This window comes from Euprymna scolopes, chromosome 24 (assembly GCF_053919585.1).
Source record: "Euprymna scolopes isolate OS-2025 chromosome 24, ASM5391958v1, whole genome shotgun sequence".
Classification (NCBI taxonomy): Eukaryota; Metazoa; Mollusca; class Cephalopoda; order Sepiida; family Sepiolidae; genus Euprymna; species Euprymna scolopes.
In genome coordinates, this window is record NC_136505.1 from 102843929 (window position 1) to 102858167 (window position 14239).

Genomic DNA, 14239 nt, shown 5'->3' on the forward strand with positions numbered 1-14239 from the left:
CAACGTTTCACCAGGGCTATCAAGGGTATTTTTTTTTCGTGACGCCATCACTAGATGGGGTACCTACCACGGCTTAAGAGAGGCCCATCTACCCTCGAGAGAAGGCTAGACCCCACCAGTTTCCTTCGTATTTTACCTCACGATACATAAAGTGCCTCACCTTCCAAAATGGTTACCCATCTGGTAATGGCCAGGCTTGACGTCGTTAACTTCGGTGATCTGACGAGAACCAGTGTGTCTGCCGTTTTATGCGGACAAGTTGTAGGCATTGACCTCAGAGTTGGAAGAACAATAAATTCATTTCTATTTGATTCAGCTCTCCCTCTTTTTTTTGCTGAATCTCATTCTGTTTGGGCTGGATTTGTTCATGATGGTTGGAAAGAACGCACAGCCTCCCAGTGCACCACAATGGGTCCCCAACTAGAAACAGCAATCAATCTATTTGACTAAAAAATGGGCGATTTTGCTGATTTCGATGACAATAAAAAAAAAAAGATAAAAAAAAACGTGGCTGCAACTGAGATTGAACTCACTACACGAGTTTGTAGCATAAGTCAAATCTTGTCGGTAGCTGAATACTTGATGCTTTGCTAGGGCCATCTAGGGTATTTTTTATTGTGACGCCATCACTAGATGGGGTGCCTACCACAGCTTAAGAGAGGCCCATCTACCCTCGAGAGAAAGATAGGCCGCGTCAGTTTCCCAACCTGGTATTTTACCTCACTTCACCATATGGGAGAGGAAAGAAGTCCTTCAAAACACGTCTGCCATCCACATAAACTTTTTAAGAGTAGAAATCATTCTTAAAAAGAGTTTTTGCTTGAACTCACCCACGAGCGCACATCCCGCCTGAGCACAACCTTGCGCCACTCCTTCAATTACATCCTTTGCTTGCTGGACATCCAGCCGACCGCTTGCAAAATAGTCGAGGAAAAAGAGAGGCTCCGCCCCATGGGCAAGGATATCGTTCACAACCATGGCAACGAGGTCAATACCAATCGACCTATGAAAACCAACAGCCTGGGCAATCTGCAAAAAGAATAAACATTTTAAAAGTATATTGGAATCTATTAATTTATCTGGTAAGATAGTGTAAGCATTTAAATATGAATAAACGTGATTTGTAAAATTTGAAAAGTAAAAGACATCTATATATTTATAAAAGTAAAATTGTCTGTGTGTGGGTCTGTCTGTCTGTGTACATTTCCCTACCAAATAACTCTGTCAATTTTCGGTCTACAGACTCGAGATTTGACATAAGGGGTATTGAGATTTGGGAAAATCTTTTTAATCAGTTTTCGGCCACAAATTTGGCTGTCAAAGGGTCAAAGTCCATCGATTTGACCTTTGAGAACTCTACCAAACTCCTCTGCTAATTTTGGGTCTAAACACTTGAAATTTTAAATTTAGGTTACATAAACATAGGTCAAATTTTTTAATTTGATTTGAGACTAAAACAATGAATGCTAAGGGGTTAAAATTGGGGTCAAAGTTTAAAAAGTTTTGACCTCTGCAGTCTCTACCAAATTACGCAGCTAATTTCTGGTCTAAACATTTGAAATTTTCTTTAAAGGGTATTCAGAGATAGAGCAAGCTTTTTAATCGGTTTGGGTTGAAAATTTGAGCTGTCAAAGGGTCAAAGTTCAAAAGATTTGACCTTTGTGGTCTCTAGCAAACTAGTCAGCCAATTTTGGGTCTAAACATTTGAAATTTTACAATAATGGGTAAAAAAGAATTTTTAAATAAAAAAATAAAAACATTTTATTTAAAAAATTTTACAAATAAAAAAACATCTTAAAGAAAAAAATTTTTAAATAAAAGATTTTAAATAAAAGCATTTAAAAAATAAAAACATTTTAAAGAAAAAAAATCTGAAAAAAAAAAAAAAAAAATGATGAATTTATTCAAAATTTATAAAGCAGCAGAATGCGCACCCCAAGAAAGGTAAAATTAATCCCCTGAACAAAATAGTTTTGCAACACCTTTATGTTCCTTTATATTTAATTAAAATGAAGAAATTATGTTTTTTTTTTGTTTTTTTTTTTTTTACAATGGAGTCATCACTTATCAAGGGCCGGAAGCCACTCGAGGATAAAGGTTAATGGGTATACATTAGTCATTGCAATTATAGCGTAGTAGACATAAGTGGTGGGAATTTTGTAAAATTGGATTACTTAGGAGGATAGTTCATCAAGAACTTGTTCACATTGGACTTGAAGACAATCAGATTGTGGTCAGCTGGAAAGCAGGGAAACGGAAGAGAGTTCAACAGGCGTGCAGTTCTAAGAAAGAAGCTTTGTTCATGGAATCTACGTTTAGGTACAGATAAAGAGTGTGGGAAATTGTTGATAGTGGTTTTGGTTAGAGGAGTGTTTTTTGTGAAAGTTTGGCGAGGGGGGACCATAGATTGAAGCTCAGATGAGCACTTGCCATGAAAATAATGATACTCGCAACGTCTCTTCTGTGGGAACGAGGTTGCAAGGGAGAGAAAAGGGCATCCCCCACTAAGCCATGTTTAATTAAAATGAAGATATTATGTTTAAACCTTGTATCTAGAATCCTTATCCTAATTTTCATCAAAATTAGTGATGGGACGATTCCAATATTTTCCCCCAATTCCGATACAATTACCGATTCCGTACTAAATTCTTGATTCTGATTCTTTATAAATCTCTAAATATTTAACTATAGAGTTCTTATTTTTTCACGATTACCGTAAAAATGCATGCTAAATGCGGAAATATTTTGCTAAATGAAAAAAAATATTAACTTGCAGGGGAATCATCTATCAATTTTAGTTTTACTAAAAGTTAAAAATCAAGAAATATTTATTACATTAGAATTATTACCAGCAAAGGAAGATTTTGCTTTAAGCATATTCAAATGAAAAAACAAAAAAAAAAACAAAAGAATTGTTTTGGTATCGGAAATTATGCACAAGTTATTCCGATTCCGATTAATCGTCCCAATACTAATCAAATTCTATGACATAATTTTGATTGCCGAAAATGTGTAAAATTTAAGGCTTAAGCTTAAGGGGTCTTAGGAAGAAACTGTAATTCTAGGAAATCTCGCTTAATTAGTGTCAAATTCAATACAAATCTGAAATATTTGAATTTTTAATTATCCTAAAGAAACTGAAAATTAAAATATTCAATAATCATCATTTAATATCCATTAAAATTTAAATATATTAAATATAGCCCACATCACAAACCCTTACATCTGGCAGATGTGTTCCAAAATTTGTAAGGATCAGTTATTAATATAATCCTGTACATAATACAGGGTGGTCGCTAGAAAAGCGGGAAATTTGAAGATCAGCTTAGATCATGAATAAAATGTGTGATTGCTATTTTTTTTATTGGTGCAGTGTGAGTGTTGTAAAAATAAATCGTTGTTTGACGCTGCAGTGAAGTGCACGGACGACACTTTGAGTATCTAGGAGTATCATAGAACATTTGTCTTTCAAAAACTTTGTAAAAATTATTCTTTGTAAAAATAAATCGTTGTTTGACAAATTTCCTGCTTTTCTAGCGACCACCCTGTATAATATAATATATATATATATATATATATACCTAACTTCATATATATGTATCTTCTAAATGCTAAAATTTACAAAAAAGTAACAACCTGTTATTGAATAAATACACACACACACACACACCAAAATTCATAATTATCGATTCATTAGTTTAAGAGGTTATCCTGCATATAAATATCCATTCAATATTTTATTTATAATTCCTTGAAATAAGAAAAAATGCCTTTTTGATCACGGCTGAGAGCTAGAAACAGGCATGTCCATTGGTATATCTTTTATGCATGTAATAATATTAATAAAAAAAATAAATAAAAATATATCCCGTAAGAAAATAAGAGCCGACTCATTCATATATATAGCTTATAGCTTAAAAAAAAAAACAAAAAAAAAAAAACGCTAAAAAATTTTTTTTTTAAATTGTAAAAATGATTCTTTGTAAAAATAAATCTTGTTTCACAAATTTCCCACTTTTCTATCGACCACCCTGTATTATAACAGGGAGAAAATGATAATCAGAGACGTCTTATTTGTTTGCAATTAAACGCAACTCAGGTTAAACTATTTTCGAAATCATTAATGAAGTTATCAGCAGTTTTTCTTTTATTAATAATTAATTACTTTTCCTCTTCTCGTCCATGAATTAGAATCTTTTAAATTGCAACTTTTTACCCCGCGGCCATTTTTAAGCGATTGCAAATTTATTATCAAATGCAATTAGCATGAAGACCCGAAAACAAGACGGAGATAATTTGAACACAGAAATGTTATTTTCATTAGTGTAAAATTTTTTTTTTTTTTTTCAATTAATATGCAACGCTTCAAGAGCTAGAAACATGCATGTCCATTGGTATATCTTTTATGCATGTAATAATATCTAATAAAAAAATAAATAAAAATATATCCCATAAAAAAATAAGAGCTGACTCATTAATATATATAGCTAAAAAAAAACAAAAAAAAAACAAAACAAATCTATGCGCTAGTATCATATCAGTTGATTTAGCTTTTCGACGATCAAATTACAAGTTTAACACGCAAGAATACACTTTTAAATGCTTTTTGACAGAAATGTGATTTTTGTGTTTACCTTTAACTTGGTGCCAACACCATCCGTTGCCGAGACAAGCAAACAATCATTCGAATAGTTGGCCTCTCGCAGACTAAAAAGGGCACCAAACGCTCCCAGGGCGGCATCACAACCAGGCCGTTTCGTCGCTTTCGCCAGTGGCTTAATCAACTCAACTAAGTGATTCCCTGCAACAATGTCGACACCTGCTTCTTTGTAGGACAAGCCATTCTTGACGGAACTAAAAAGAGTTCAGAAACAGAAAATAAATGAAGGAATTGGTAAATATTTTAAGAATTTCATAGCCATTACAAGGTTCAGTTGGATCTCTTATTTATAGAGAGGTTGTTAAGAGGGGAGGTAATCCTTATTTATTAAATATGGCAGATTAAATATGAGGATTGCTTTCTCATAAAATTTTATTTTCTTAGCCAAAAATTAAAATAAAAAAGAAACTACTTGATTAATTTACCATCTTTGTTTCCTTATAAGTGCATATGTCAAAATTTTTTGATACTTATGCACTTATGTTACTGTGCTGAAATAATAACATTTAGAAAGCCATTCTTAACATAGGAAGGGGGTTTTGTAATCTATATCTATAAAAGTGAGAAAGTGTGTGAGGACAATTCTCAATCTATATATTTAACAAATTTTTTATCTACAGAGTTGAAATTTGACATATAGGGTATTTAGATATGTGGAAAACATTTTAATCAGTTTTTATCTGGAAAAAAAGGGGCTGCTAAAGTGATGTAAATCTGAAATATTTTAATTTTTGAAATGGAATGTTCTGCACATATTATGTTCCTTGAGTTCTTTTTTTTTATAACTAACTTGTCAGTCATAAATGTAGATTTCATATTTACGATTATTACAGAGCCAATTCTCTATTGAACATTATATTGTACCTAATTCCTAACAGTGCTTTCAAAAGTAAAAAAAAAAAAAAAATGTGTGAGGTGCCATCAGCCGGAATCAAAAGCAAAATATTTAGCTCTCCAGACGCATTCCCTACCGTTTAAACTAACCTGACAGACAGATAAAAATGTTTTAAAATTAAATCACTTCAAGCTATGAATGAATTTGCACATGCACAAAAGTAATAGAAATATGTCGGCAAGTTCAAATGAACATTTTGCATTTCAACTTTTCAAAATTTCGACTTTTGTATGTGTCATCCATCCGAACAAAGATCTTATTCATTATAAACCATTCTTAGTTTATGATTACTATTTCCTGTCAATTTCAGTTTTATTATTATTCAGTAGTGTACAAGTTTATCGGTTAAATATTTACACACAGACACACACATACATACATTTACTGTTTTGATTATATAGATTGATAGATTTATTGTTATATTGTTAAAAAAAACAAAGTTTTCTCTTGTTTTTTTGAATGATAAATGGACTATGATTAAAATCAAAATAAGGATTCTAGATATAAAGTTTAGTATCATTCTATCTTAACCTCAATCTTTGTGACAAGAAGATAAAAGTGATGCAAAAGTATTTGTGTAAAAAAAGATGTGACACAAATCAAAAGATGAGGATCGAAAAGCTAGCATCCAAGAGGTAAAGCATCCTGGCCTACAAAAAAAAAAAAAAAAAAAAAAAAAAGTATGAGCATTCCTCAGCAGAGGCGATCAGTAATCAAATAAAATATTCTCAGAGAGAGATGGTAAAAACTGGGATGGTGGACCTCCTAAAAATGTACAGAACCATACCCCAACTTCAGAAAAAAATAAAAAAAGTCCGTTCAACTGAAACAGCTCCAACTATCCGACTGATTGCTGAAGATGTATGAAAAACAAAACTAATCTTAAGGTCAGGTGGCCACCTGTTTGCAGTGGGGTGAGGTGGGGGTGGCAATTTTACCTATTCTGGGGCAGGTATTCTTCTAGTATACAAAAAATTACCAAAAGGGAGAAAATGTATTAGGGTTAATGAGATTGCCAGGTGGACGATGAGACAAACACTTTGAGGATCAGAGAAGATGGTTGAAACTAGTGTTGGGACGATTAATCGGAATCGGAAAAATCAGAACATTTTGGAATATCGGAATCGGTATCAGAAAATTTAGTCCCTATTTTCCTATGCCAAAACGATTCCTTTAATTGCTTACTTTTTGTTTTATTTTGTTCAAAATTTAATTTTCCATTGCTCGTACTAAAGATAAAATAAATATTTATTGATTTTTAAACTGCCAGTAAAATTATAATCTACAGATCATTCAGAAAGTGGATGTTCTACATTTACAACAAGCCGCACGTATGTGGTCCCCCTCTGGTGCTGCATGTGAGACGATACCACAAAAAATAGCGAAGAAACGATGCATGTGAGAAGTGTGAAGGGCCAACCTTGCCTTCACATTTTGGCCAAGTTTCAAAAAAATCTAATGGACGGAGCAAAAGTTATGGGGGTAAAAATTGTCCTTTTTTGCAATTTTGGAGCATTTGTGATGTCTTTTGAGCTCCTAGGAACGCCAAATCCCAATGAAAATGGACAAATGGTGCAGTTTCATGTCTTAAGACATGTATATTTGAATTCAGCACCATGGAAACCACTATATAGATATACATATCAAGTTTTTGAGTAATTTGAAAAAAGAGCTCCAAAAAGGCGTTTTTTGTTAGCCCTAAAAGTCCCAGAGGGATGCGAACCAGAATTTTGCCAGGGTCACTCACGCTGAATTTATATTAACAACAATGGCCTCCAAATTTTGGAAAAGTTTCAGGTAAATCTAATGGATGGATCAAATGCTATGGGGCAAAAAGTGTCATTTTTGGCCACTTTTTACCTCTTTTAAGCCCCTGAGGACGCCGAATCCCAGTGTAAATGAATAACAGTGCAGTTTCAGAGCTCAACACATGTATATTTGAGTTGACCACCGTGAAAAACTACTATATAGTCAGACATATCAAGTTTTTCTTGAGAAATATGAAAAAAGAGACACAAAAAGGTGTTTTTAGCAGTAAAAGTCCCCGGGGATGCAAAACAAGAATTTTGCCAGGGTCACCCATGCTGGATTTATATTGAGAACAACGGGCTCTACATTTTGGCCAAGTTTCAGAAAAATCTAATGGATGGATCAAAAGTGTCATTTTTGGCTATTTTGGGAGCATTTTTGACCCCTTTTGAGCCCCTGGGAACGCAATGGGAATTTTCGCAAAAAAAAAAAAAAAAAAAAAAAAAAAAATTTTTTTTACTGTGCACATCTATTTAAATGAAATATAATTTGTGGCAAAATTTCAGGAAAAACTAATCGACGGTTATCTGGCAATCGTCCGGAATAACGGACGCACGGACGCCACTGAAAACAGAGGTCTCTCTCCGATAAATCGGGGAACCAAAAATATATACGTATAAGGCATGTGTTTTTATGGTAATCTGAAAAGAAAATAATAAAGACACATTCTACAGATTACAGAGAGATTTTAAAAGAATCGGAATCAGTAATTGTGTAGAGAATAAATATGCATGTCCTTGACTCTGGCATTAAAACAAAAAAGGACCAATTTACATATATACGAACAATATATTTATTATGAACACTGAAAAACAACAAGAGCGTGTGTGTGTGTGTGTGTGTGTGTGCATATATACATGTGTGATCAGATATAGTTCTGAAATGTTCTTTGATGTTCCTATTTACTTGCCTTCCCATGAGGGCAGAGTTAGACACAAGGTCGCTTTTTAATGTGGGAAAAATCCAGCTCCCCAAAAATTTTTTTTAATTGCCTCAGTCTAGAAAGATTTCTCCACTGATCAAGGACTGAAAAGGTGAAGCATAATATCGGAACAGATACTACACTTTGCTGTTCATTAATGTTGTTGATGAAATTAATTCCATTGTTCATTGCAGTCCATTAATTTTTGTGTCGAAATTAAGTTTTTTTTTTACATGGTGGTCACCACTTATCAAGGCCTGGAAGCCACTCAGGGATAAGGGTTATTGCAAGTACAGTACGTTAGTGTGGAGATTTGATGAAGTGTTTACTTAAGGGGACAGTTCATTAGGATTTTGTTAACGTTAGACTTGGAAGACATCCAAGTTGTAGTCAGGTGGGAAGCAGGCAGATGGAACAGAGTTCCACAGGCGTGCAGCTCTAAGAAAGAAGCTTTGTTCATGGAATCCACATTTTGATTTAGGCTTCCCTCGAATATTTGCACACGTGTACAATCGCAAAAATTGTTCTGCGTGTATTTTTTTTGAAAGCTGTGAAACGTGTGTTCATCGCCATACTGAGGTGAAAAGAAAGAACTGGATGCAAAAGGTCTAAAAGGAAGTGACCTCGATGCCTGTCATGTCAAAATGTCAAATCAACAGGGCAACGTAGTTTGTGTGCTGCACTCGTGTGGCTTGTTTTGTGTCTGTGTGTTTGCGCTACAGCAATCATAATAGTTGCTATAATTGTATCAGAATCGGAAAAATATTGGAATCGTCTTATCACTAGTTGAAACTGGGCAGAATTTTATTCTTTAAGATGGCTTAACAAGAATTGGTTAACATTGAACTTGACAAATGACCATATTATAATTAGCTGGGAAGTAGCCCTGGGGTATTGTGTGCCACAGACAGGCAGTTCTTGGAAAGTTCAAGGAAAATTCTTCATACTGGTTACAGTTAAATTTTTGCTGCAACAGTTTCACAGGAAAGAATTGGAGCTCAATCGAGCAACTATACAGAAGAATCCGCATTTGACATAAAATAGAAAACTGAGCTTCAAATTTTACATGAATTTAAATTTGGAAAATAATTTTTTTATTAACAAAATATTTTTGTGAAATCAGCACATATTATAGAAAAGTCACTTTGTGTGTGTGTGTGTGTTCCTTCCTCATAGGCTCAGTCGTTTCGGAACCTATCTTTTGCAAATTTCACACAAAGTTAATTTACATGTCTGGCAATTTTCTTAGATAGATTTTGTACAGAAAAAAAAAAATCCCATAAGTATCGAAAATCGAAAATATCTGATCTGAAAAATGGTCTTTACAGGGGAATATTTTACGTTACACTAGTGTGACCTTGGCCGGTATAACGTAAAATATTCCCCCTGTAAAAATTCTTTTTTTTTATCTATAAAAGATTATTTTTAAGATCGTCAAGCCTAAATATCAGCTGACGTGATTTTGTAAACAAACAGACTGAATTTAATGAACAACATTTTCATTGACGTTTCTGAATTTTTGAGATGAGGATTGGTTATTTATATTATTTGGATTCTTCGGACTACTGCTCTCATCTTAAATGTGATTTTCACGTTTTGGTTGATGTAAGCTCCAATCTTCTTCAGGTCTATCTTGTCAAACTTGGGAATGTTTCTGTCGAACTCCACAAGGACCCGTGGCGCAGTGGTTAGAATACTTGGAAAAAAATCAATTGTAAAAGAGATATTCTCCCGAAGGTTAAAGGTTCTATCCTAAGTATGAGTAACCGAAAAATACAATTGCGAATTACTTAGGACCTCTATCCAATCATGGCTAACGGAACAAGAGCATGCTACCCCCATGAAGTAAATAAAGAGTTCCGTTCAAAATTTCGTCCAAATTCCCAAGTTCGACAAGATATACCTGGAGAAGGTCGGAGGTTACATTGACCGAAACGTTATGAAAATCACACTCAAGATGATGAATCCAAATAATACAAACATTATTTATTTATTTTTTTTCGAATTATTCCACCGGGTAAATTATTCCTTGTAATAATCAATAGAGGATTGATTCTATAATAATACATATGCAATCTGTATAAATTAATATATTATGTTTAAGCATATTGTACGACCAGGCAATATGCTTAAACAAGATATTTTAATTCATGCAGATTGCATATGTATCATTATAGAATCAATTCTCTATTGATATAGAATCGAGTCGTTTAATTGTTATGGACTTCCATCTCTTGTAATAAATAATTTTACTAAGCATTTTGGTTTCAGTTATAGCTGACGGCAGTCCAGTAATCTAAGCATTTTAAAAATAATTTTATCAAGAATTCTTTATAAGTTTTGGTTTCGATTATAGCTGATGGTATTCAAGTTAATATATATATTTTTTTTTCATAAGCTTTTGTTTCGCTTCCAATTACAGCTGATGTACCCAAGTCATATGGATATTTTTTTTGGAAATTGCAACTATATAACATATAAAAATCAATAGAACATTAACTCTATAATAATATATACAAAATCTGCAAGAATTAAAATATATTTAAGCATATTTTACGACACGAGCGTCACTGCTAGCTTAGAAAAATACTTTTGGGGTAACAAAAGAGCTACAATAATTTAATAATATAAGAGCGTCTCCATTTACACTGAACATCTACAGAATGCTAACATCAATATATTACATATGAATGAGTTCGCTGTGGACTTTTCAGAGGTTCCGCTAGTTTGATATTATCTCCAATATGCTAAATGCTGAAATCCAAAAATACAAGAAAAAGCCAGAACACTTTCATCATTGGAAGATGGACAAACCTTTATGTAGGGGGTGGGGAATAAAGTAATGTGCTAGCATAGGGAGTGAAAATGATTGGTATTAAGTTGGATATTGCGTGTTGAAAAATGATTAATGGAAAATTTAGTGAGTGTGTACAGAGTGTCATACGCTTATTCTGAAACGAAATATCAGATCAAAGAAGCTCGATTTTGTGTTAATTTTTCAGTCACCTTGACACACCTGTTCCTGTTCGATTACCGAAGTTAAGCAACGTTGAACCTGGTCAGTACTAAATGGGTGACCATTTGGGAATTCCAGATACTGTACGTGCTCTCCGCTTATCTCACAGTTTCCAGTTGTCCTGGACTTCTTGCCACTGGATTCAAGCAATGCAGATTCAGGAGAGGTGTGGTTGTACATTGTGCAACCCTTGCCACATAATTACACGTGCAGCTGCTCCCTACAGGGGTACCCTTTGTCTTCCAATACTAAACGGGGACATCGAATTTAGTTGTCATCATGTGCTTAGACCTAAAGACACAGGTGAAAATCACAGCTCCAAATAAAAACTCTTTCATATACCTACATAATCAAGTAAAAATAGGTATCCACAACGAAAATTAGGAAAAACTGAGTAGAATTTTAAATAGAAATAAAAATCAGTTTTAGCACATATATACATATATTTGTTTTTATTCCACTGGCCTGAGCACAAGTAATCTTGAATATTTATATAAAACAGGGGAGATAAATCTGTCTGTGATTTCACCCAAAACCAAAATTAATTAATTTCTTTAATTGTTCAGTATTAATTTGTTTCAAACATTTTTTTGGAGGAAAGGAGGGCATAAAAAAATCACAACTTCTTTCAAGTACGACTGCTTAAGAAACTTACCTCCCTTGTTTTACATAACTCTTCAAAATTGCGCCCAGGACTATGGTAAATCATCCAAAATACAATGAAATCGATTTTTATTTGTAAGTAGCAGGTCATCCAGTGTTGCCCAGTGATAAAATAGGCATAAATATTAAGGCAAGAAAGTTTTAGAATCGTTTTCTAATTGAGAGAAGAACCATCCATGGCGATCTCAGGAAGAAAAGGGACACATCTACAATTGAAAGACACGAGCTGATTCTTAACAATAATTCAATGAAACAATACATTTTGTATTTCAATCTACAACTGAAACCAGGTCAACTTCTAGATTAGCTGCGTCTTTTAACTTGTCAGAGAAAGAGGGACGAAAAGCAACACCAGAATACAGAATACTATCATCAATATAGAAGGTAATTTTCTGATTAATACTTTCTACAAAGTCAACACTCACTCATGTATAGTGTACAGGGTGGAAGGCTAAAATTGTCGCTCTAGAAAAGACGACATGATTCCATTTCCATTTGATGAAAACCGGTTTTCTTTCTTTGTTGCAGACCATCTATTAGTTGACCACTTGTGTACAAATCCCAAGAGCGATAGGAGCCTTCTATCATGTCTGAAAGTGACACAATGTTCAACGAGTGAAATTGGAGCTGCGCCATTGTACAATTCATGCTCTCTACCGATCCAAGTTGCGAGAACAGGACCATTGCCAGCACCCTCAAAATGCATGGCGCGAATAACAGAGACGTGCCCAGGATAATGAGAAAGACCAAGAAATTTCATAGTGGATTTCGCCTCAAGAGTAGAGCCAGAAAGAAAAGGGACACATCTACGATTGAAAGACAATGAGCTGAGTCTTAACATAATTCAATAAAACAATACATTTTGTAATCCAATCTACAATTGAAACCAAGTCAACTTCTAGATTAGCTGCATCTTTTAACTCGTTTGAGGACGATGGCCGAGAAGCAACGCCAGAATAGAGAATGGTGTCATCAACATAGAATGTTAACTTTTTAGGTACTTGTACAGTTTAATCAAGACATTTAAAAATGAAAACATATCAAAAAAGGTTATATTGTACGTATCCATTTTGAACTGAAGATCTGAAAAAAAAATTTCACTTAATTTGATCAAGTATTTGGGGTTTTTTTACAGTGGAAAAACATGTTTTTATGAGAGTCTGTTGAAAGCAAACATCTTGAATTTTTTAAAAAAATTTTGTTTGAATTTTAGAACATGCCACAGGGAGATAACTCCAGTTAAAGCGCCGGCACTCCCTCCCCATCTTTAATACTAGCTTTTCTTCTTAAAAATCGAACCTTTTGCTCGGTATCATAAATTCTTTTTCACTGTAAAAAAACATTTGATGAAATTAAGTGAAATTTTTTTTCGGAGAACTTCATTCCATAACGGATACATACAATTTAAACTTTTTCGATATTTTCATTTTTTTAATTTCTTGATTAAACTGTACAAGTACCATTTTTTTTAAATAATATTTTCTACAAAGTCAGCATTCACCGATGTATGGTGTATTATTGTCATATCTGGACTGGTGCACCAATCACTAGTCTCTCCCTCTTAATGAAAAAAAATTTCTTTAACCTAATAGATCCAGCATTGACTACCAAGCATTGCTGTCCTATCGCATCAATGTTGCATTTCTGCACTTGTTTCACAACGTGCTGACAAACTTGCTGCACTGTACCCCCTCAACGTAAAAACCTCCAACCACCCGACTACCACGAAAACCCCAAAACTTAACTGCAGAAATCCTCAGATGCTAAAAAACTTCTAATACGAGGATCAATCCAAAAGTAAAACCTATTTTTTTTTCCTCAAAAGTTGAAGAGTCACAAAGTAATCTTTCGTGCCCCCAAATTTTTTTTCTACATAGTCTCCATCATTCTCAATGCACTTTTGCCAGCCTCTTTTGATGCCTCGACTGTAAAAGTTCCGAGCACATTTAGTCACTCACACTTGTTGCCAATCTGAAATCAACAAACCAATTTCCTAACTGTGCTGACATCAACTGAATCAGCTTCATAAACGTTTGACAGGCATCGGTGAATGTTAATTGGTTCAATGTTTTTTAAGTATGGAGGAATTTAATGATGCAAGTCCATGACAGGTTGCTTTCTTAAAGTCTCAACACTGTCAATATCTGCAATGGAGAGATGAAACTTTTAGGTCATAAATGCATATGTTCAGACATCATAATAATGCATTCGAGCAATATAAAAAATAGGAGGCATTACTTTTAAAATGTCTCTTGTAGCTTCTTTCTTCAAACC

At 33.9% G+C, this 14239-nt stretch overlaps 1 protein-coding gene across 2 annotated transcripts in view; it reads right to left on the reverse strand.

The window, feature by feature from the left end:
- The window catches only part of LOC145246887 (trifunctional purine biosynthetic protein adenosine-3-like), a 132745-nt gene that overhangs the window by 37507 nt on the left and 80999 nt on the right, over nt 1-14239 (reverse strand). For both annotated transcript variants that reach the window (XM_080108759.1, XM_080108758.1), the window contains exons 12-13: nt 4635-4854; nt 831-1029 (exon numbers count right to left, since the gene is read on the reverse strand). In XM_080108759.1, the coding sequence (XP_079964885.1) occupies nt 831-1029; nt 4635-4854 (419 nt within the window). The remainder of the gene's footprint in view (nt 1-830; nt 1030-4634; nt 4855-14239) is intronic.